The following is a 24,482-nucleotide window of genomic DNA, read 5'->3' as shown; positions in this document are numbered from 1 at the left end:
TGATCTCAGGGTCATGAGTTCAAGCCCCGCATCAGGCTCCGTGCTGGGCATGGAGCCTACTTTTAAAAAAAAAAAAAAAAAAAAAAGTGAACTCTTATGTACTGTTTGCCCAACCTCCCCAATGGTAACATCTTACAAAACTATAGTGTAATACAAGCAGGATACTGACACTGAGAGTTTGGTCACAGAACAGTTCCATGAACAGTTCCAACAGTCCCATCACCACTGGGATCCTTGTTCTGCCCTTTTATAGCCACAGTCCCCATCCCACCAGCAATGCCTTTCAAAGATAGAAGTATCTGAAGCACTTGAATAGCTTCTTCTTCAACTGCTCACCCACACTAAGGAGACATATCAGGACTGGGGATGGTGAGTGGGAGAGAGTTCTCCAGATAATTCTGTTATATGCCCACCAGAGAAACACTGCTCACACCCCAACACTATGCAATATCAGCTACTTCTGTAATGCTGTTTTTCCTAGAAAATACTTTCTAAGCCTGAGTGTAAAGGCCTACTACGCTCCAGAGCAGCCAGGATGTAGGCAACCCACTAGGTATGACCACCAGAAAATCCTGTGGCTCTCAAAACCAACCCCATCCAGCCTCCCTGCTCCTTTTTCTCCTCTTCCTAACCTTGAGTTCATTACACATGCACGAATGTCTATTCACTCGTGCGGAGGCCAGGGCAGTGACCTGATACAACACTCATCTAATCACCCAACCCAGGGATCCCACAAGGCCTCCATGCTGCCCAGGCTCCTGACCCTGAACAGGGCCCAGAGAACTCACCAGTGTCATGTTTGTCTCCCACTGCCTTCAGGGAGTGCCTGTGAAGTGAGTGCCCATTCTGCCCCCAATTAACTCCTGACCACTCCCACTCACAGACAAGGAGGCCACAATGGTGGCAAAGCCCTCCGAGAAAATCAGGAGCCTCTTACCTCACAGTACACGATGTCTGCTCCATAGTCCAGGGCCAGCAGCCGCATTGGAAGAGTGCCTACCCGAACCATAGGGGCTAAGATGAGTTTGTTGCGGTAGCACAGTGAGAGGCTATGCTCAATCATTCTTCCTCTGCTAAAGCCTGCAGAAAGGGAAAACAAGAGTCTGAAATCCACAAAAAGAAAATCTTCTCTGTTATCCAGGGCAGACTTTTCTTCTTCTATCCAACACACAGGACTTTGTTTCCCTTTTCTCTGATCCTAAAAATCAGGCATGTTTATTCATTCATCTAAAGAATAATAATTATATGCCTAGTTTGGGACAGTCACTGTCCTAGTCTTTTGGATAATTAGAGAACAAAACAGAAAAACTTCTGCTCTAACAGAACTTTTATTCTAGCAGGGGAACAAAGGCAAAAAAATAACATAAAACAAATTACATAGCATGTTGGAAAACTGGTAATGCTATGGAGTTAAAAAACAGGGAAAAAGGAAATTGAAAGCACGGGGGCTGGGTCAAAAGTTTTTTCCATTTTACTGAGATGTGATTGACATATAATGTATTAATTTAAGGTGTACAACATAGTGATTTGATATATGTATATACCAGAAAATGATTACCACAGTAAGTTAATATCTATCACCTCATATATTAATAATTCTTTTTATTGTGATGAGAACTTTAAAGATTGACTCTTAGTGAGGTCTCTGGGTGGCTCAGTAGGTTGGGCATCCGACTCTTGGTTGCGGCTCAGGTCATGATCTCAGGGTTGTGGGACAGAGCCCCATAATGAGCTCTGCACTCAACCCACCGAGTCAGCTTGGCATTCCTTCCCCTTCTGCTCCTCCCCCTGCTCCCTTTCCCTCTCTCTCTCTTTCTCAAATAAAGAAATAAATAAATAAATTATTTTTAAAAAGATTTTATTTATTTATTTGTCAGAGAGAGTGAGCACAGGCAGACAGAGTCACAGGCAGAGGCAGAAGGAGAAGCAGGTTCCCTGCTGAGCAAGGAGCCCAATGTGGGACTTGATCCCAGGACACTGGGATCATGACCTGAGCCGAAGGCAGCCGCTTAACCAACTGAGCCTCCCAGGCATCCTGAATAAATAAATAAAATCTTTTTAAAAAGATCCACTCTCAGCAACCTTCAAATACGTTGCTATAGTTGCTATGTTGTACATTACATCCTCAGAACATATTTATCTTCTAACTGGAAGTCATATCTTTTTTCTCTTTTTTTAGAGAGAGAGAAAGAGAAGGGGGAGAGGAGGAGAAGACGGAGAGGAACAAGCAGATTCTGTGCTAAGCACAGAGCCAACACAGGGCTCGATCCCACAACCCTGAAATCATGACCTGAGCCGCAATCAAGAGTCAGGCTTTTAACCAACTGAACCACTTAGGCGCCCCAGAAGTTCCTGTCTTTTTACCACCTTCACCCATTTACTCCACACTCCCAGCAGGAAAAATACAAATACATGGTATATTAATTGTATATTTTACATTAAAACATAAAAACATTTATATGAAAATATGTACATTAAAATATAAAATTTTAAATAGGGAAACCAAGATAGGCTTCAATGGAAAGATAACATTTGAGCTAAGACTTGAGTTAGCCAAGTTGGTATCTAGTAGAAGAATACACAGCAGAAGAGGGCTCAGTGGGTTAAGCCTCTGCCTTCGGCTCAGGTCATGCTCTCAGGGTCCTGGGATTGAGTCCACATTGGGCTCTCTGCTCAGCAGGGAGCCTGCCTCCCCCTCTCTCTCTGCCTGCCTCTCTGCCTACTTGTGATCTCTCTCTCTGTCAAATAAATAAATAAAATATTTAAAAAAAAAAAAGATACACAGCAGAAGAGACAGCCAGTGCAAAGGCCCTAGGGCAGCAGCTTGCCTGGTGTGTTAGAGGAGCAGCAAGGAGACCAATATGGTTGGAACACAAAGAGAAGAGAAAGTAATGAAAGTCAGATACAAAATGTCTCAGCAGTAAGCAGACAGGACACAGTAGTCAGATCCCATATGGCCTTGAAGGACACTCTACAGGCTGTTAGCTCTTCACAAAATAGAAGCCAGTAATAGGTTTTAAACAGAGGAGTAGCATGACTGAACATGTTTTCTCAGGATCATGGTGACTGCTATGTAAAGAGCAGAGCAGTCTGTTGGGGGCCAGAGTAAACATAGGGAGACCAAGTACAAGGCTCTTTGGTAACCAACATAAAAACTGATGGTGGCTCAGGCCAGGGAGCTGGTATTAGAGGTGGTGAGAAGTGATCATATCCTAAATATACTTTGAAAATAGAGCCAACAGGAGTAAAAAGAAAAAAAAAATCCAAATCCCATATCTCAGAGAGAACTGTTAACATTTATTTTAGCAAATATGGACCCCTCTAAAAAGTCATGAAGCTAGCTAGCCAATGCTATGCTCTGCTCAGTTACTGTTTCCATTTGCTTTTTTATTATTCAGCCCATTCTGCCGGGCCCTCACCTCACTGCTCCACTAAAATTGCTCAATGTCACCAATGACCTGAAAGTTGTGCATCACCTGTCCACAATCTTGTTTCACTAATAGTACAGTGACATGGTTGAGCCTCCCCTCTTCCTTGACCCCCCTGACCCCATACTTTCCTGGTTTTTCTCCCAACTCTCTGCCCTGCTTTTCAGTGTCTTTCCTGGTTTCACCTCCTCTACTCACTTGTTTCCTCCTTAGTCTTGGGCCCCTTCCCTTCTAATTCCACACATTCTCCCTTGCAAATTTACTTATTCCCATGACTTAAAATATTGGCATCTTTAAAGATCACCAGCATATTACACCAACTGTTCAATACACATACCCACCTGGGTATCTTAAGGACGTCTTATACTAAGCATGCAAAAACAGGATCTTGATCTGCGCTCCTAAGCTGCCTCCTCTATCTTCATTAATTCATTCAACAGACATCTATTGAGCCCCTGTGATATGCTAAGCACTGACTGGCACTACGAGGAGGAGGAGGTACAGAAGAAGAGAGGCTTATAGAAAGGGAACTTACAAATTGTGAAATTACGGCAATGTACAGTGCTATGAAGGACATGAGGTTTTGGGAAGCTGTGCCAGCAGGAAATGGATGAATAGGGGGTTGAGAAAGGCTTCCCTTAAGAAATAATTTCTTCTTCTTCTTTTTATTTTTTGTTTTTTTATTTTATTTATTTTAGAAAAAGAGAGCAAACTCAAGAGTGCAGGGAGGGGATACAGCACAGGGGGAGGAAGGGAGGGGAAATAATCTCAAGCAAACTCTGCATTGAGCGTGGGTCCTGACACAGGGCTCTATCTCACAAACCTGAGATCAAGACCTGAGCCGAAATCGAGAGTCAGATGTTTAACCGACTGAACCACCCAGGCGCCCCAAGAAATAATTTCTGATTCAAGATTTCAAGGGAGAGAAGGTGTTAATCAGGCGAATACCTGGAGAGATAATGTTTCCCATTTCAGCAACTAGCATTTCCATTCACCCAATGACTCATCCTTAATTCATATTCCCCACATTTAATCTATCGCTAACTACTGTGGAATATAATTATAACTCTATATAACTCAAAATATAAATATAACTCTAATGTATAACTCTAATATGTAACTCTAATCCATCTGCCTTGCTCCATCTCCATTTGATCTTAGCCAAAAGGCCGAGAAGCAATGCTTTGCTCCATCTCCCGTGCCACCATTGTGCAGGAAGCCAGCCTCCTAACTGGTCTCCCAAATCTAATCCTACCCCCTCCTATCCTTTCTCTTGATATTGTGTGGCATTTGAAAAAGGCAACTCTGATAATACCCCTCCCTTGTTTATATCCTTCAATGGCTTCCCTCTAAGTTTAGAAGAACTCCCAAACCCTTCTGATGGCCCACCAAACCCTGCATGACCTGTCCCTGCCCACATCTCCAGCTTACCTCAAGCCTCTCTCCCCCTCACTCTCCTTGTCCTGGCCACCCTGGACTTCTTTGAAAGTCTCCCACACTAAGCTCTGGGGTCTGTGCACTTGGAATCAATCCTCTCTGTCTGGAAGACTCTCCCTGACTCAATCATACACACCCACACTGAGGTCCTCTTGACCTTGAATGTCCCCTTTTTGGAGACAATTCCCTATCAGACCAACCATCTAACTTCAGGTCCCTGGTCACATGCTCTCGCAACACTTTGTGCTTCTCTATAGCTCCGTTACAATCCCCATGTGTCCACACTGATTTGTGTGGTTTCTTGTTTAACCCCTAGCTCCTGCTCTAGGCCACCAGGACAAGTTCCACAAGGACAGGAATATGACTACCTAGTTTACTACCAGGTTTCTTTCCCTGAGCCTAGTACTTGGCCCTTAGCAGCTGCTTAGAAAGGAAGGCAGGACTGAATTCTTACTCTCTGGCAGCTAAGCACACCCTCCTAGAGGGTGGTTGGTCTGGGAACTCCCTCTGGCACCTGCCAGCAGTGCCTGACCAGGCCTGCCTCCAAAAAGACTCCTTTCAAAGAAAAGAGGCAGTCCCCACCCTTTCCCAGTTACCCTCACAACCATTTGCTGGGCCCCAAGATCATACCCAGATCACCAATTCAGTCACACAAACTGAGACGATCTCTCTTTCTTTCTTTTCTTTTTTTTTCTCTCTCTACCGTTCTTTTAAGGGCTTTTCTTCTGACAGTTTTGGTTATCTTCTCAGACAGTAACCTTAACTTCAGTTGCATAGATACAAAATCCCACTAATTATAACACTTTCAGACTGAAGATAACACTACTCAGGGAAAGCAACGAATGGAAAAAACTTTACCATTTACCCTTCCATGTAAATTTTCCTAGAGGCTACGACCTTGCTTAAAAAGCAATTTCTTTAAAATACAAATTTAGAGTTAAAACAGAAGTCAAGGGGCGCCTGGATGGCTCAGTGGGTTAAAGACTCTGCCTTCAGCTCAGGTCAGGATCCCGGGGTCCTGGGATCGAGCCTTGCATCAGGCTCTCTCTCTCTCTCTCTCTGCCTGCCTCTCTGCCTACTTGTGATCTCTGTCTGTCAAATAATTAAATAAAATCTTTTTTAAAAAAGTCAATTAGGATTACATATTCAGATAATTATCCTATTTCCCACTCAAAACATGTGTAGATAAGAAAAAATTAAAGTGACCTATTATACTTACAAGAGAAAGAGGTGATACAGCATCTCTCTATTAAGATTCCAAACTCTGGAATCAGACGTGCACTGGAACCCCAACTCTGCCCCAGGCAGATGAATGAACCTAATGGAGGCTCAGCCTCTCCCTCTGGCATATGAGGCTCCCACAGAATCTATGTCAGGCGGGATGCTGTGAAAAGTCAATTCTATGATGCACAACAGCTCAGAGCACACAGTAAGGATTTGTTTGTTTGTTTTTAAGATTTTATTTATTCATTTGTCAGAAAGAGAACGCACAAACAGGCAGAGCGGCACGCAGAGAGAGAAGCAGGCTCCCCACTGAGCAAGGAGCCCGATGTGGGACTTGATCCCAGGACCCTGGGATCATTACCTGAGCAGAACGCAGGGGATTAACCAACTGAGCCACCCAGGCATCCCAACAGTAAGAGTTTAATAAATGTTAACCGCTCTCACTATCCGGCTTTTACACTTTCAACACATTTGAAGTCTATTGTTAGATCAACAAACATCTACTAGTTCTTTTAGGATGAAGGCACTGTGTGAAGTGCGGAAGGTAAAGAAATGGGAAGAACTGAGCTCTTGAGCCCAAGGAGCGTCTCAGCTCTGCCACTGCCATCTATCAGGTGACTGACGACAACAGCCTGCAAACCAGTCTCTCTGCTTCCAGGCTCACTGTGTTCAATCTAAGTTCCTTCCAGCAGCCGGCAGGGTCTTTCAAAACACAAATTGGGACAGGATATTCCTATTCTCCACAGCCTTCCCTTCTGCCCTTACAATTAAGTCCCAGCTCCTTCACATTGCAAACAAGTCTGCTCCCTGCCTTCCTCAGAAGCCCTATCTTTCATCTCTTGCCCCCTGCCCTCTTAACTCCCCCATGCTAAGCTTCATCTCTTCTGAACTATTCCTAGTTCCCCAACCTAGCCTGCTGTCTCTCAACAAACTGGCCTGTAGTCTCTGAACAAGTTGCCCCTGCCTAGAACCCAGATTCCTATCCCTCTACCTGGCTGACTTCCAGCAGCCTTTCAGAACATCACCCAGATTCACTTCATCCAGAAAGCCTTCCCTGACATTTATCTCCCAAACACAGAGTAAGGGCATCTCCTCTTAGCTCATTCCTGTCCTGGGATGGAATATACTCTTGTAATTATAAGAGCAACTAACTGTCAACCTACCTCCCTCATCACAAGGGGAAGGCAAGCCCTGCATCTTGCTTATCACCAGGTCTTTGTCACAGAGCACAGAAAACACAATCTAGCATAAGTGTTAGGGTTTGTTGTGGAAAGAAATTAACAGGTCAAGTGGCAATGAGAACCACGATATGACCCATGCTTCAGCCACAGAAGGGCTCTATCGCAGACAAATGTGCTCTATCACAGAGCACTTCAAGTGCCTTGCCATACCTCGTTTGGTTAGAGCAGACAAATAACTACCCCACTCCCTTGCTTACCAAGTGAAGGACTGCGAGCCCTTTATGCAACTTGCATAAGAGCCATCACTTGAGTGAACAAGACTCAGGTAAGAAAGCAGCAGGAGATGAAGTGGGGGCAGACTCTGGAGATGATGAGGAGATGAGCTGTAGGCCACACAAATCCTCTAACAGCTTTTGCGTCAAGGGGTGACAAGGCCATGGCTGGGCTTTAGCAAGATCATTCAGAAAATAGATGATGGGCTAGAAAGTGAAAGACCGGAAGGAGACAAGGAAATGGGTTAGAAAGAAGGTGAAATGGTGTAGGCACATAATGACATGGGCTGATAAGAGAATGGCCAGCACTTGCACAACAGTCCTGATGCAGGCAGGGTAATGAAGGAACAGGGAGGGAATACTAACAGCCACTTTTTATTTTTGCAGTGCCTCGCAATTCCCAAAGTGTTTTGTTTATAACTGTGATTCTCAAACAGGGTGGCACATTAGAATCATCTAGAAAGGCTTTAAAAAAACACCAATGTCAGGGCACCTGGGTGGCTCAGTGGGTTAAAGCCTCTGCCTTCGGCTCAGGTCAAGATACCAGGGTCCTGGGATCGAGCCCCTCATCAGGCTCTCTGCTCGGCAAGAAGCCTGCATCCCCCGGTCTCTCTCTGCCCACTTGTGATCTCTGTCTGTCGAATAAATAAATAAAATATTTTTTAAAAAACAACAAAAAACAAAGTCCAGGTATTACCCCTCCCCCCGCCAAACCAGTTAAATCAGAATGTAAACTCCACTAGGGCAGGAATTTTACCTGTTTTTCTCACTGTCTGTCTGAACAGTACCCAGCACATGCATGGTGCTCAGGAAACATTTACTCAATGAATAAATGAATGCAAGAATGACTGTACCATTATCACCTGAGATCTAAGGGCATCTGTTTAAAACTCATAGAGTCAGTTAAGCGGCTACCCTCGGCTGGGTCATGATCCCAGAGCCCTGGGAGAGAGCCCCGTCTGCCTGCAGCTCTGCCTACTCTGTCAAATAAATAAACAAAAATCTTAAAAAAAAAAAAAACTTACAGAGTAACCAGATAATGTGAGTTACCATGGCAGCCCTGGGAAAAAATACTACCAGTTAGACCTCTGCTCTCAGGAGCTTACATTCTTTCTACAATAAGTAAAACTTTCTTATTTCTAAAGCAATATACATGTATCTCAATAACAACTAGAGGTTACTCGAAGTGAGCAGAAGGAAAAGAGAGGAGCCTTATTTAGTGGCTGATGAACTGACAAAAAGAAATTAAGGACCATGAGCAGAGAATGGCTCAGACAGATTCCAACCCTTATGAGATTTTGAATTAATCATATTGTCAGGGTTTGAGCATGGTGAGAAAGCAGCCATATATTAACTAGCTTCCCTGCCCCCAAATATTTGGGCAGAACCCAAATGCAAGTACATACCAATGTATTATTCTTTTCTGATAATTCCTTCAGTGTATCTGTTCTGGGTTGGTGCAAAGTAAGAGTTTGTTTTTATCTGAAAAAACAGTGGCACATGTAAATGGATAAAATCTGTTGAGTCAGATGTCCAGGAAGCTACATAGATAAGGAACAAGGAGCCCTGAGTTCTTGAAAAGAATCATAGAAGTAGTATAGAATCACAATATCTTAGAGTGTCCTTTGTATCAACTCCCCTCTACCATATTGCCAACCAGCAGTCATCTGGCCTGGATATAAACTTTTCAATGATAGAAAACTCAGCACCCTCAAGACAGATCTGGGCAATTCTAGTTGTTACAGCAGTTCTTTATTATCAAATTTAGCATCTGCCTATTACTTACGAGTCCCTGTTCTGCCTTCTGGAGTAGTACACCCCACAGCACACCTCATCTCTCTTCCATTTGGCACATCCCCCCGATCCATAAGGATGGTCTTGTTCTCTCTAAATTTCTCTTCTCCAGCTTCACTCCCTTGAATCACTTTTTCTTGTGTTTATGACCTACGGGGCCTCCAACATTCCTAATCCCAAGGTCAAAGCAAGCAATGGCATCAATATACTTGCTACAGATTCTGAGGGTGAGGAAGAGCCAGTGAAAGAGCTTGTCAAACACGACTACCTGTAGTAAAAGCACTTGTAACCTCAGCCACTCTTCAGTCCTCATGCTCTATGCAGGGCTTCTCAACAACACACTGTTCACCTATTGGGCCAGATAATCCTTTTTGTTGGGGACTTTCTTGCGCATTGTACAATGTTGAGCAACATCCCTGGCCTCTGCACACTAGATGCCAATAGCACCTTCCCAGATGTGACAACTAAAAATGTCTCCATGCTCAGGATGCCTGGGTGGTTCAGTCAGTTAAGTGGCTGCCTTCAGCTCAGGTCATGATCTCAGGATCCTGGGACTGAGTCCCACACTGGGCTCCTTGCTCAGCTGGGAGTCTGTGTCTCCCTCTGCCTGCTTTGCATGCCGCTCCAGCTGTTTGTACGCTCTCTGACAAAATAAATAAATGAAATCTTTAAAAAAATAAAATATGAAAATGTCTCCAAACTCTGTCAAATGTCTCGGGGTGGGGCAGGGGCAAAGTCACCCTCACTTGAGAGCCACTGCTCTATCCAATGACTCTGTTCATCTGTCACTACTCAAAACTCTCCTCTGATGGTTTAATGGTAACTTTCCAGAAAGTCTACTTATGTATCAAAATGGCATTTGAAACTTTAGAAGTATTTATCTTTTGGGGAACAACATGCATTGGTGAGGATGTGGAGGAAAAAAGAACCCTCCTGCACTGTTGGTGGAAATTAAAACTGGAGCAGCCACTGTGGAAACAGTATGAAAGTTTCCAAAAAAATTAAAAACAGAATTGCCATATGATCCAGCAATTCCAGTACTAGGTATTCATGCAAAGAATATGAAAACATGAAGTAAAAAAAAAATATGCATCCCTATGTTTATTGCAGCATTGTTTACAACAGTTAAATTATAGAGGGAACCCAAGTGTCCCTTGATAGATAAATGGATAAAGGAGAGGTGGTATATGCACACACACTGGAATATTAACTATTTTTTTTAAGATTTTATTTATTTATTTGACAGACAGAGATCACAAGTAGGCAGAGGGGCAGGCAGAGAGAGAGAGAGAGAGAGAGGGAAGCAGGCTTCCTGCGGAGCAGGGAGCCCGATGCGGGGCTCGATCCCAGGACCCTGAGATCATGACCGGAGCCGAAGGCAGCAGCCCAAACCACTGAGCCACCCAGGCGCCCCTGGAATATTAACTATTTAAAAAAGAATGAAATCTTGCCATTTCCAACAACATGGATGGATTTAGAGGGTATAATGCTAAGAGAAGTCAGTCAATCAGAAAAAGATAAGGCGTTTTTTGGCAACCTGAACATCTGAATTCAAGTAAAATATTCTGTCTGACCAGGGCTATGTGAGGCAAGCCTCACATATCTGATCACTCAGTAGATTAGAAGGGCCTTTCTCACCACTATTTAAACAATTTAGGTATCTGAGAAGCCAGTGGAGGTGAGTGTACTACAAGAATGATAGCTTCAGGATGAAAAGTTGGCAGGGGAGGCAAGAGAATGGAGAGTGAATCTCAGCTGAAAAGGGAGGAAAAGGGGCGCCTGGGTGGCTCAGAGGGTTAAAGCCTCTGCCTTCGGCTCAGGTCATGATCCCAGGATCCTGGGATCAAGCCCCGTATCCGGTTCTCTGCTAAGCACGGAGCCTGCTTCCCTTCCCCTCTCTCTGCCTGCCTCTCTGTCTACTTGTGATCTCGGTCTGTAAAATAAATAAATAAAAATCTTAAAACAAACAAACCAACAACAACAACAAAAAAAAAACCTTTTAATTAAAAAGAAAGAAAAAAAAGGGGGGGATTACAAGGAGAAAGGTCTGCTTGATATAAAGCCTGAAAATCTTACTTTCCACTTCACAGGCCATCAGAGGGAAGCGGGGTGGGGGAGGGGGAGGTACTTAGAGCTAAGACACCTGGCCCTTGTCTTCTCCCCCAGGCCTGACCATACAATCAGACTCTCAATAAACATTTACCACCAGACCTTGCACGGGGACCACATCTGGGAAAACACCACCGCACCCTCGGAATTTACGGGAGGAGACCTGCACTGACAAGCCATCAAGGAAGCGGTGGGAGCGATAAAGGAGTATGGCAAGGCTCGGACACCCAATCGCCAGAAGCCCTCCGCCCCCCGTCCAAAGACCAGGCCCCCACCGCCGCGTAGCGCCGGACCCCAGAGGCTGCCTTCATCGAGCCCGTCTCCCCAAGGCTGGACCGGGTCTGGATGTCGCCAACCCCTGTTCGGACCTACAGACCTCGCCGCAGTTGAACTTTGCAGACTGTCCCTCCTTCCTCAGGGTTCGCCAACTCCGAGAGCCTTGCTGAGCCGTGCCAGACACCGTCCTCGAGGCCTTGCGCGCCCGTGACGTCATTGCCATGCGCCTCTCGCACACCAAAGCACTATGGCTCTGGCGCGGCCGCCGCGGGTGCTGCGGCTCACGGTTCGGTTGCTTTTGGCACCTCGACGGGACCTAGCGGTCCGCGGTCCGGACGAGCCCCTGCCAGTAGTTCGCATCCCGCGGGCTCTACAGCTGCGGCAGGAACAGCGGCAAAGCGGACAGAGTTCCCCGCGGCTGGTGCTGGCGCGACCTGGCCGGCTGCTGATCTCGGCGCGGCGGCCAGAGTTGAACCAGCCGGCGCGCCTCACGCTGGGCCGTTGGGAGCGCGCGCCACTAGCTTCGCGAGGTTGGAAGAATCGGCGCTCCCGCAGGGACTACTTCTCTATCGAGCGAGCGCAACATGAGGTACCAGCGCTGCGGGACTCCCCATCTGAGGGCAGCTTCGCGGCTCTTGGTCTGGAACCCCGCGTGCTGCATGCACTACAGGAGGCAGCTCCCGAAGTCGTTCGGCCTACAACCGTGCAGTCGCGCACCATACCCCCTCTACTTCGCGGCCGCCACATCCTTTGCGCTGCGGAAACCGGCAGTGGCAAGACTCTTGGATACCTACTACCTCTGCTTCAGCGGCTCTTGGGCCGGCCAACCTTGGATTCGCACAGTATACCAGCTCCTCGAGGCCTGGTCCTTGTACCTTCGCGAGAATTAGCCGAACAGGTGCGGGCGGTGGCCCAGCCCTTGGGCGTCTCCTTGGGCCTCCACGTGCGGGAGCTAGAGGGAGGCCGTGGCATGAGTAGGATCCGGCTGCAACTGTCCAAACAACCCTCAGTAGATGTACTAGTGGCCACTCCAGGAGCTCTGTGGAAGGCCCTGAAAGGTCAACTGATCACCCTGAGGCAGCTCTCCTACTTGGTGTTGGATGAGGCAGACACACTATTGGATGAAAGCTTCCTGGAACTAGTGGACTATATCTTGGACAAGAGCCATATAGCAGAAGATTCTGCTGACTTAAAAGACCCCTTCAATCCCAAAGCTCAGTTAGTGCTGGTGGGGGCCACATTTCCTGAAGGTGTAGGCCAACTGCTAAGTAAAGTTGCCAGCCCAGACTCTCTAACCACCATCACCAGCTCTAAGCTCCACTGCATCATGCCTCATGTTAGACAGACATTTATGAGGCTGAAGGGAGCAGAGAAGGTGACTGAGTTGGTGCAGATTCTCAAGCAGCATGACAAAGCATACAGGTCTAGCCGCTCGGGAACTGTTCTGGTGTTTTGTAATAGCTCCAGCACTGTGAATTGGCTGGGATATATTCTGGATGACCACAAAATCCAACACCTAAGGCTGCAGGGACAAATGCCAGCCTCAATGAGGGCAGGCATCTTCCAGTGCTTCCAGGAGGGCTCCCAAGACATACTCCTCTGCACAGACATAGCCTCTCGGGGCCTGGACAGCACCCATGTAGAGCTAGTTGTCAATTATGATTTCCCTCTCACCCTGCAAGACTACATCCACAGAGCTGGTAGGGTGGGCCGTGTAGGAAGCGAGGTGCCTGGCACCGTCATCAGCTTTGTGACCCATCCCTGGGATGTAAACCTGGTTCAGAAGATTGAGCTGGCAGCGCGCCGGAGGAGAAGTCTTCCAGGAATTGGGTCCTCAGTGAGCGAGCCTTTGCCCCAGCAAATCTGATGGCAGCCAGCTTAAATGTGATGCCATTAATAGGAATCTTTCCCTTTGTCCTGGGTGGGTGAACACAGTTGTCAGTAGGATGCACTGGGCAGCCAGTCACCTCTCTGAAGGCCTGGTGAGCTGTTTCTGGCTTCCAAAGGTAGATGGGCCAGCACTGCAGAATGAGCATGGTTCTTTGTAGTCTTTCACATGAGTTCTGAAAAATAAAGTAGATTTTTGGCATTGTATTATGTCATAATTCCAAACAGTAAATGATGTATTTATGGGGCTCTTCTAATAATAGTTACCACTGGGGTAGAATTCATTGGATTGTGAGAAGATTCACACTCCAAACAACACATCTGGGACTGAGGCGCTTCCATTGCTCTTTTTTTATTATTTTTTATTTTTATTTTTTTTAGAAGAATATCTTTTTTTCTTTTTCAGAATTATTTATTTATTTATTTGACAGACAGAGATCACAAGTAGGCAGAGAAGCAGGCAGAGAGCGGGGGAAGCAGGCTCCCCGCTGAGCAGAGAATCTGATTCGGGGCTCGATCCCAGGACCCTGGGACCATGGACCTGAGCAGAAGGCAGAGGCTTTATTTAGCCCACTGGGCCACCCAGGTACCTCTACCTTTTTATTATTTTTTGAAGTTTTTATTCATTTGAGAGAGCAAGCACGAGCAGAGAGGGAGAAGCAGACTCCCCACTGAGCAGGGAGCCTGAGGTGGGGCTCGATCCCAGGACCCTGAGATCATGACTGGAGCCAAAGGCAGACGCCCAACCAACTGAGCCACCAAGATGTCCCATTCCATTGCTGTTCAATTAGTAAACAGATTTTATTTCTTGCCCCCCAAAACATCCATTAAGCATCCCAGAGAAAGGGGATGTGACTAGCAGAGAGATTTTCTTCAACAGTGCCCATGGCAAGCTTGGGCATTCTTGGTGAACTCTCTCTGGGACGTACTGGCAGAAGAAGAGAAGACAGACAGACTGACACAGAAGTATTGGTTTGCATTTCCAGGCTCTACCTTCTTTCTCATCTCTTGTGGCAGGGGAAGAGAAAAGAGAAACTTTTTATAAAACTGGCAAAATAAGCATATAGCATTCTCTGCTTCATGGAACCTCTGCTAGGTTCCAGTTTCTGCATCATTCTATAAGCCTAAAGTAATGCACAGTTGAGATCAAATACTCCACAAAACAAAATACTTGCACACTGAAAATAATGAGGTTGCAGAGAAAAGAAATGGGCATGGGGCAATCTGCCAGGAGAGAATATTATACTAAATGCACAATCATAGCTCTCTTTTTCATATGAAGAAGTTTGAGGCTCAGAGAGTTAAAAGAACTTACTCAAAATCATACAAATATGACAGAATCTAGTCTACCTGCACTAAGGGTTGAGTTTTATACCAACTTTCAACATTGCTCACTTTGACTCTCAAAAGCAACCCAGTTTGGACAATAATTTGGTAACTCTATCCATGGATCACTCTGGCAGTACTGTTAAAAATAGATTCCAGGGCCACCTGGCTGGCTCAGTCTGTAGAGCGTGTGATTCAGTCTCTGGACTATGAGTTCAAGCCCCATGAGGGATATGGAGATTATTTAAAAATAAAATCCTAAAAAAAGAGAATTACAGGGGTGCCTGGGTGGCTCAGTGGGTTAAGCGTCTGCCTTCCACTAAGGTCATTATCTCAGGGTCCTAGGATCGAGTCCTGTATCGGGCTCTGCTTGGCAGGGAGCCTATTCCCCCCTCCCCCGCCTGCCTCTTTGCCTACTTGTGATCTCTGTCCAATAAAATCTTTAAAAAATTACAGATTCCTGAACTCAACCATTTGTCTATTCTCTTCTGCCTTCCCCAGAGATGGAGTCATGTCCCGATAAGCCTTCAGTAACCTTTCCAGGTCAGAATGATGTTTTCAGACAAATAATCTCTCTGGAGCCTTGGGAGAATCTAAGTGGTCTTCTGCTGACCCACCTACCAGAAACAATCTCCTCCACGGTTCTCCCCTTCACACTTTTCCTCCTAGCTCTCCCCAAGGGCAGTCCACTCTAATCAGGCCTGACTTCCTGTGTCCTCTAACACACACCACATTATATTCAGGCAACCCTGGAATAGAAAGAAGATGATGTGGTTCTCAACCAGGGTTGCCCAACCTCTCAAATAGTAGTCCTGTCATTTTCTACCTCCAGGACACATCCGCTTTGCAACTGCCCTGGGAAACAAGCATCCCATCTTTGCATATTCAAGGTCAGCAAGATGGGGGTCCCCTCCTAAGGAAGTTCATCTCTCATTGCTAGGAGGTTCTTGGCTGCACTATATCCAAGGCTGCCCCAAATATGGTTCTTTCCTGTGGGCCTGATCAGGCTAAGGGCAGAGCTGTCTATTTCCTCCACCTCTGAGTAGGACACAATCAGCTTTTGTAACATCTCTTCAGTTTGACCATGTTTTTCACCCACACTTCTGCTGAGCCCACACTTGCTCCTGTCAGTGATAGGACTGTTATTACAGTATTTGCTTTTTGTGGGGAGAGGTGAATGTAATAATTAAATTGTCATTTTGTATTGTCTTTTTGTCATGAATTTGTTTTGAATTTTATACTAAAGTGGGCCCATCATTCCCACTTTGTGAAGCCGTTCAGGACCCTCATTTTGCCTTGGAGCACCTTTAACCTTTCTCCCAGTGTCACTTTGAAATGTGATGAGCTTGTCCTCATATTCATATCAGGTACAAATTCAGAGTCCGACTTGAAGCCCTACCATAGAGCAGAGCACTTCTCCACTACTTATGCAACCTTGCATAGTCCCCCTTAACCTCTTGGTTTATCGAGTCCTCAGTTGTAAAAATGTGAGGGTTCTATGAATTTACATTTGGAGCAGGACAAGTTCAAGAAGAGCTTGTCTTTGCTTTTATTTTCCCAGCTGGAATGTCTTCATCTCCGCTCCCTGGGTCCAAATCTAACTTATCCTTCAGACTCACTGCCAAAGAGCCTTCTACACAAATCTCTGCCTCTCCAGCTGTTGAATACTTAGGGTCAGTGCCGTACAAACTAGCTGTCTCTTAGGTTAACCTTGCCACTCAAGCCAGTCACAGAATGTGGGTTTCCCTTGCCCTTTTCGGTCCCCGGGATTATGCCAGCTCACAGGTATGCTCCACGGGGAGTGTTTACTTCACTAGGACTGGCTGGGGAGAGAAGTGTGAGGGCCCCAGCAAGGTGCTTCTCTGCCTCCACCCTGCTCTCCTCCACAAAACCCTGAGAGCCTGAAACCTGTCCCTCAAGTCACAGATTCCTTATGTGACCTCACTGGGTAGTGATGACCTCACAGGCCTTCTCACAGTTTCCGTGGCAGGGTAACTACGCAGACCGTGGTGCTCTCGGGGAAACTTTCTTACCAGTTCTCTACCGGATACCAATCTGTTTGGTTGCCTGAGAATGTCTGACCGGATCTTCTATATTCATTCTAACTTGTCCTCTGTCCCCTGGGAGGGCAGCACAGCAGGTAGGCTTAGGCCAGGCATCTGTCCAAGAGTCCCTGGTATACACACAACTCCACCTGGCTGCCACATGTTCCTTTTGGGTTTGCCCACCACACCTCAGAACTTAACTAGCTGTAAGTAAGACAAATGGCCTGGGGCCCCCTGAGGGACTTACAGTGTTCCTGCTCACTGCCGAGGAGTGAAACGTCATCCCTTGGGCAACTGTTCAGAAAGCTTCTAATGTTTACAAATGCAGCCTTTCCTTTTAGGCTACAAGCTTCTTCCATTCTGACCCTTTCCAGCTGGCCTCTTAGCAAAAGTCAAGTGAATTTTTGTCCGCAAGTGATAAATGGGGCAGGTTGAGGAAGAACGGTTGAGGCCTCCTCGTGAATCTCCACTTCAAAGCCAGGCAGCTTCGCCGTGCTGTTGCATAGACGTGCACAAGGGTTCCCTGAGACACACCCCAGACTGAGTGGCTGAGTACTGGGGAAAGGTGGTGTCATATTGGTGGGAAGAACAGAAGAGTCAAGGAGAGAGATGAGTGATACAAGACAAGAGAGCTGACGAAATAGTGTCCTAGGAGGTTAGGTTGACGTGAGCCTAGACTTCCTATCTAAAATCTGGTTCTGAAGCTCCTGGTCACTCGGCCTGCACATTTGGCCTTTTCCTAATCTAGGTAAAAGTATCAGAGGGCTAGAGGTCAGTGTGGTTGGAAAAGGCAACGAAATGGGACCCAAGAGGAGTTGCCAAGGTGGGTGGGGTTTTAGCCCATTTATATTACTTTTCCAATACCTCAAAGGTTTTTCCATTAAAGCCTCAGAAGTGACAGACCTTAAGAAATGCTTTTTCTGCTGTGGAAGGGAGGGATGGAAAGGATCCTGGTGACAACTGTTTTCAGGTTCTACGGTTTCCTCTGAGAACGGGGAACAGATTTCCTGGTCTGCTGCTGCTGCCCTAAGCTCCAAAGAATCACTTCTGCAGCCATATTCCTTCTCTAGGGAACTCACAGAGGTGATAGGCCAAGGCTGTGTTTTGGATACAGAGCAGATTAAAGGGCTTCAGCCAGAAACTGGGAGAGACATGAGAGGGGAGGTCCTGGCAGGTCACTGTATGTAGCAGAAAAGGCTGATGAGATCTGATTTTTCCTTCCAGCAGCTGTGGCTCCCACTTCTCCTCCTACACCTGGTCACTACCATGTCCTCTACCGAGGTTGTGGAGAAACCCAAGTGGGCTGGCATGGGGAGACATACTGCCTGGTTGGTGGCTACCGGACCTATGGGGATGCTCCTGTGGCCACCCCAGCAAAGGTGGAAGCAGAGAAACCAATTCCCAGCCGGGCTCCCAAGAGACGTCGAGCTCTGACAGAGTCGGATAAAGACCTAGGTTGCTCCAGCCCCAAAATTCGGCGATTGCAGCATGGTGGCCGGAGGATGACCCCACAGAAGCTTGCTGGCTGAGCCACTCTCCAGGGAGGGAAAATGTTTAACCACCCAAGACAGCTAATGCCTCTTCCTGCAGTGAACCCCACTGCCCATCATTGGAGATTAGAACCTGAGCCATTCTGTCTGAGCTTTCGTCGGCCAGGAGCCTCCTTCCATACTAACTGGCTATAGACAAGGAGTCTTAAGAACTGAGGCTTGAAATGAGAGGCTGCTCTGAACATCCCAGGGCTGAAACTGGCCTGGAAGAAAACCTTCTGTTTCTCTGCTCAATACTTCAGAGTCCCTTCTTGGGAAGAAGAAAGAAAAGTCTGTATTTTTTGAGCCAACAAGGATCCCAGAGCAGAGAGAGGGTTCAGACTGGTATCAGCAGGGGCCCATCTATCAGATGGACTCCTGTCCTGAGTCATTGCCAGCAGCCATCAACACAAACCAAGAGGAGCCGGGCTTTTTGAAACTGAAAAAAGCAATCTGTGTCTACCCAGGGAGCCCCATGTCTGGAGTTCCAGGAAGCAGAATAAAGAGACCCAGGAAGACCCACTCCCCAGCACAGGAAGAAAATGGAGAGAGTTGGGTGTCACCACCACTGAGGCTTATGTGCTCCTTCATTTCCAGCCCTTTCTGGCCCCAGGGGGATTTCTGACTGTTCAATAAAACGATTTTGTCTAACATATTTGACTTGAAATCCAGCTTGTCCAAGGCCAGGCCCCAAACCCCTCTCTTCCCTGGAAGTACATGCCCACATGCGGAACCTGTAGTCAGACCTTCTGCTTCCAAAAAGGACCCAAGTGCAGCTTCTAATGGTGCGGCTCTCTACACCTGTGCAGATAGGGCAGGACCCGGACGGGTTCTTTAAGAAATCAAGAGCCTGATGAGAACTTCCCTTTCCATGTGCACGTGTGCGTGCATGCGTGTGTGTGCGCGCGCGTGTGAGTGTGTGTGTGAGAAGATAAGAGGCAGGTCTGAGGAGACTTTGTCAATCCACCCATCCATCCATTTACTCCATAAATATTTACTGAGCACCTACTAGTTGCTCGGGCTGTATTAGTGAAAAAGATGACAGAAGCCCCTCTCCTCAAGGCATCCACAAACTAAAGGAAGACACAAAGGATATAATTTCAAATGTAAGTGCAATAAAAGTAAAATGGGATAAAAGGGTAGAGTGATGAGGGGCATGCTAGGTTCCACAAGGTAGTCAGGGGAGGCTTCTTTGAGGAGGGGACAGCTCAGTGAAGATGTGAAGAACTGGAGGAGGAAATGGCAAGTGTAAAGATCCTGAGGCAGAAGTGAGGCTGGCCTGTTCTAGGACCAACTGAAAGGCCAGTGTGGCCAGAGGGAAAAGACAAGAATAAAAGATGTGGTTGGAGAAGCAGGCATGGGCCAGCCCACAGCAGGCCTCATCAGCCACGGTGAGGAATGTGGATCTTAAGTGTGATGGGAAGTCACGGGAAGAAGTTGAGCAGGGTAGTGAAATGCTCAGATATAGATGCTAAAAATATCATTCCGACTACTGTGTGCCATGGCAGTGGGGAGCTGGCTGTTACCAGCGGAATGTCTCTCTCAGCAGTTAAGGGGACTGTTGGTCCTAGGGAGTGGGGGTGGGGGAAGATCAGCAGAGAAGGAATAAGACAGGGTGTGTACAGGCCTGTGTGCCAGGTCTACCTGCCTTAGCATCCCAGATCCAAAGTGGGCACCGTCAGCAGCTTGTGGCCCTCAGGCCCAGGTGAAGCCCCTCACCTTGCGAACAGCACACTCACCCTCGAGGGCCATACCAGCAAGAGTGTTGTTCCTCTTCCAGACCTTCAAGGCTGGGAAAGGTCCTGATAAGAAGTTTCCCTAACCTACATTAGAGGAAAGAGGCACAAGCCCTGGGGAGTTCCCACTATAAATCTCATTAACCCCCAAAAGACAGCGAATGCCTCTTCCTGCAGACACTCCCACTACCCACTGCTGGAGATTAGACCCTCAGGCTGCTTTCTGATACTTGGTGTGACCTAGGAAGATCTGCGATCCTGGAGGAGTCGGGTAGGTTGGCAATTCCCAAACACGAGGCAACAGACTTAACCTGGGCTCTCAGGAAAACTAGAGATCCCCAGTACATATACCAGTCCTACTGAATACATTTTTAGGGTGGGATGTGGAAACCTGTGGTTTTAAATTTTTCCCATAACTCTGATTTTATAGGAAATACAAGTGACAGAGGGACCTGTGAAATGACAACTTGGATGCAGTCAGCAAATTCCAAGACACAGGGGGGCTCTGAGGCAGGGTGTGCCATGTACAGCCTGTTGTTGCCAATCTGATAGGCCTCAGAGATAAGCAGGCTAGGTCGAGCAAAGGGACCGCAAGTCTGAACTTGAGGCTAACTGAAAAAAATCATATATGCCACATCATAAATGTTTGGTCAGAGCTAGTTCCCAGCACCTGGTGTTCACACAGCCCATTCTCCCAGATGCCTCTGTTAGAAGATGTGGTAGATAACTGGAAACTTGTCCAGCCCCTTCATGGCATTCCCCAGCACAGGGCCAGCTCCAGCACATGATCAGTAGGGAATATCTAGACAAAGAGATGATGGGAAGGACTTGAACCCTCTCCTGGTGAGAGAGGCAACAGCTGGAAGTTAAGTCCATGGAACCTCAGTTGGACTTGGCCATGAGAACACGTGTAGCTGCTAGCCCCCCTACTTTTCCTCCCCTTCAGCCATGTTCAAGGCGGGTTCCATCCTCGGGCCAGGAGCCCACTCTCTCTGCCACTGCTGGCTTCCCCAGATGGCTGTCTTATGTCCCATGAAGCCGCACTGAAGACAAGGCCAGTCCAGTCCAACTTTGGTGAGCCTGGCAGTAGGGAACAGGAGATGAGTGGCACGTGCAGAAGCAGACCGGACAGACCTTACCAAATGGCTGGTAGTCATTCTCCAAAGTTCTCCCCCTCAGGGCCTGGAGTACCCACAGAGAGGATGCCCAAAGAGATTAAAAAACAAAACAAAACAAAAAGACTCCCGAGTAGCTCTGGCCTGGGGTCCCAGAGAGCCCTGGACATCAGGAAGCTAAGTACATTCCTCCACCACAAACTCAGTTCCACTGTCCTCACAAGTTGCCCCCCAAAATATGAATTCCCCTACCCAGTGTTCTGGATGTGGATTCAAGGAGGTCTCCAGACAGAGGGGCACAGAGGTCAAGAAAGGGCATCCGTTTGTTGGGGTAACTGCCTTGGACCCAGAGTGGTCCGAGATGGAGAACTGAATCAGAGGGCTCAAAACCGAAAAAAATCTAAGAGTAAGGGAATTCTGGTTCCGGATCCCAGCTCCATCAGCCGGCTTCATTGAGCTGAACCTCAATTTTCTCACCTAGAAAATGAGACTGGTTAAAAACCTACCTTGTGCAGGCGCCTGGGTGGCTCAGTAGTTAAGCATCTGCCTTCGGCTCAGGTCATGACCCCAGGTCCTGGGATTGAGCCCTGCACTGGGCTCTCTGCTCAGCAGGAAGCCTCCTTTGTCCTCTCCCACTCCCCCTGCTTGTGTTCCCTCTCTCGCGGTCTCTCTGTCAAATAAATAAAAATCTTTGAAAACAAACAACAACCAAAAAAACCTACCTTGTGGGCTGTTGTTAAAATGGATTGGACTAGGGGCACCTGGGTGGCTCAGTGGGTTGAGCCTCTGCCATCGGCTCAGGTGATGATCTCAGGGTCCTTGATCTGAGCCCCAAATCGGGCTCTCTGCTCAGACAGGAGCCTGCTTCCCCCTCTCTCCCTCTGCCTGCCTCTCTGCCTACCTGTGATCTCTGTCTGTCAAAATAAATAAATAAAATCTTCAAAAAAAAAAAGATGGAATGGACTACAGCACATGGGCCTGGTAGCACAGCCTGGAACACACAGTAGCTTTGGCTGCTCTGACAACATTGTCACTGTTGTCACGTGCCCTTGCTCTATGAAAGAAGGAAAGGCAGGTGTTGACTGAGTTCCGAGTCGACTCGCTCTTCAAGGAATGTTGGTTCAGCCTTTGCTGTGCTCAGTGTGGGGTCCGAATAGGGTGGTCATGGCCTCACTGAGTTCACTGGCCAGCTTCAGCAGGGCCAGCCCCTGCAGACGGCGGTGAAAAGGATACGGACTCAGGCAAGGAGGAGGAGGAGGGGGGAAAGGTTCCAGCAAGCGTGAACCCAAGCAATAGGAGAGGCTCATCCACGTTTCCATTTTTAAAGAAATTACATTACCAAAGAGGGTTTGGATCTGTCCGAGTTCTCCATGATATGCCCCCCTCTCTAGGCGACCAAATGACACAGTTCAGAAGGTGTCATATGAATCCCAGGGACTTCCCTGTAGGACCTTTCTTAGTGGAACTCCTGTAGGCCCCGCCTCTCCAGCCTCCCCCAGCTGATGGCACTACCTCCAGAACATGGGACAGCAGGCAAACCAACCTCAGGGCCAGAGTCCCAAGCCCTGTGAGCTTTACACTTAAATGATGGAAATATCTGGTCCTGGGAAGCAGCCCCGTCAGACACTTCAAGCCTGCAGAACACTACTGTGATTTGCTCTGGGGGCCCTGCGTACTGGATCCTCCATACTGCCTGAGATCAGGCAGAGTCAGGCTACAGGAGACCCAAGATGGACAGGAAGGCTGGCAAGGATGTGGAAGACAAAGGTGGGGATTAGAAAGGAGGCCGGATGGAACAGGAGACAGAGGCGCACTGGTGCTTACGGCACTTCTCCCAGCAAGGTGGACAGTGGCTGCCTTTTGAAAAAGGAAAATAAGCTACCTGTTGGCCACTTCCAGAAGGGTAGCCTCAGCTTTGTGATTGGACGATGCGTGTCCCTGGCAGCCAGGCTGTCTTCTGGCCACAGAGACTGTTGCATCTTGGGAAATTGGCTCTGTCCATCCTCGTGGCAGCTGAACCAGAGTGACAGCCAGAAAGGAGGGGCAGCAAGGAGCCCTGAACGAGGATGAACATCACGTGGGCAGTGCTGGAGACTGAGGAAGCCCCTGGCTCTGCCCCCCACCCCCGCACTCTGAGTGTGTGAGGGGGCCTGTCACTCTGACAGTTTTCTTCCCTGCATATTCTTGTGATACACTAGAGAGCAGTGGCCTTGGGTCAGCTCTGCCACAAAAGTAAGCTTGGTCCCAGGAGAAGCCTGTTTCTATCACTGCGTCCTTGGCAGGCCTTGATTTATGTCAACACTACACTGGTGAGGAATTTGAAGAGAAGGCGCTTACGCACCCCTCCCTGGTGTCAAGATTTCCTGCACTGGCCCTGCCTCAGCAGCCCCACCAGTGGGAGGCTAAGGGAACAACACGTAACAAAGCTCTGGCTATAGGCAGCAAAGCAAGAGGGCAAGAGGGTTTATGCCATTTGCTGAGACTGGAGAGACAAGCCAAAGAAAGGAATCTGGTAGACAGACCTATGTGAGTATGGTAATGGCTTTCTTCCTAAAAGCAGAAATCCTCTCCAGATTTCTTTTTTTTTTTTTAAGGATTTTATTTATTTATTTGACAGACAGAGATCACAAGTAGGCAGAAAGTGTGGCAGAGAGAGAGGAAGGGAAGCAGGCTCCCTGCTGAGCAGAGAGCCCAGAGATTTCTTTTGGTTAGTAAAGACAGGTGCTAACGTAGGTCTTTCATAAAAGCAAGGTGGCATGACGCAAACTTTCTGAAAGCTGGGGTACTCATGGTTTTACTCCATTCTGACTTACAAAAGTTCTGACTTCAACTAGTGGAAAACCTGTATCCTAAGAGCAATGGGAAGGGGCGCCTGGGTGGCTCAGTGGGTTAAGCCTCTGCCTTCAGCTCAGGTCGTGATCTCAGGGTCCTGGTATTGAGCTCCCCATCGCGCTCTCTACTCAGCAGGGAGCGTGCTTCCTTCTCTCTTTCTGCCTACTTGTGATCTCCCTCTGTCAAATAAATAAATAAAATCTTTAAGAAAAAAAAAAGAGCAATGCAAAGCCACGAAAGAACTTTAGGTAAGAAGATGACAGATTTTTCTCAAAGAGAGATAGGTCTGGC

At 47.5% G+C, this 24,482-nt stretch overlaps 3 protein-coding genes across 10 annotated transcripts in view; 2 read left to right on the top strand and 1 right to left on the bottom strand.

Annotated features, from left to right (window-relative positions):
* DUS2 (dihydrouridine synthase 2) overlaps positions 1 to 11,931 on the bottom strand; it is a 49,636-nt gene extending 37,705 nt beyond the window's left edge. For 3 of the 8 annotated variants that reach the window (XM_004744488.3, XM_045076208.1, XM_045076207.1), the window contains exons 1-2: positions 11,822 to 11,931; positions 938 to 1,080 (exon numbers count right to left, since the gene is read on the bottom strand). In XM_004744488.3, the coding sequence (XP_004744545.1) occupies positions 938 to 1,063 (126 nt within the window). In that variant the 5' untranslated portion in view covers positions 1,064 to 1,080; positions 11,822 to 11,931. Of the gene's footprint in view, positions 1 to 937; positions 1,081 to 3,769; positions 4,051 to 7,527; positions 7,951 to 8,035; positions 8,060 to 8,948; positions 9,025 to 11,821 lie in introns of those variants that run through there. The other 5 variants (XM_004744491.3, XM_013052251.2, XM_004744490.3 and 2 more) reach the window with 5 other exon arrangements.
* Positions 11,932 to 11,935: 4 nt separating this feature from the next.
* On the top strand, positions 11,936 to 13,815 carry DDX28 (DEAD-box helicase 28). The gene has a single exon (XM_004744495.3). It carries the CDS (start codon positions 11,969 to 11,971, stop codon positions 13,586 to 13,588), a length of 1,620 nt encoding a protein of 539 aa, XP_004744552.1. The 5' UTR covers positions 11,936 to 11,968; the 3' UTR covers positions 13,589 to 13,815.
* A 1,504-nt stretch (positions 13,816 to 15,319) lies between these two features.
* Positions 15,320 to 19,163, top strand: DPEP2NB (DPEP2 neighbor). The gene is made up of 2 exons (XM_013052250.2): positions 15,320 to 17,074; positions 18,204 to 19,163. Exons 1-2 carry the CDS (start codon positions 17,008 to 17,010, stop codon positions 18,506 to 18,508), a joined length of 372 nt encoding a protein of 123 aa, XP_012907704.1. The 5' UTR covers positions 15,320 to 17,007; the 3' UTR covers positions 18,509 to 19,163.
* The last annotated feature ends 5,319 nt before the right edge of the window (positions 19,164 to 24,482 follow it).

Source organism: Mustela putorius, unplaced genomic scaffold (genome assembly GCF_011764305.1).
Source record: "Mustela putorius furo isolate JIRA1106 unplaced genomic scaffold, ASM1176430v1.1 tig00000174_pilon_pilon_pilon, whole genome shotgun sequence".
In the NCBI taxonomy this organism is placed as follows: Eukaryota; Metazoa; Chordata; class Mammalia; order Carnivora; family Mustelidae; genus Mustela; species Mustela putorius.
This window is presented reverse-complemented; position numbering and strand designations above follow the sequence as displayed.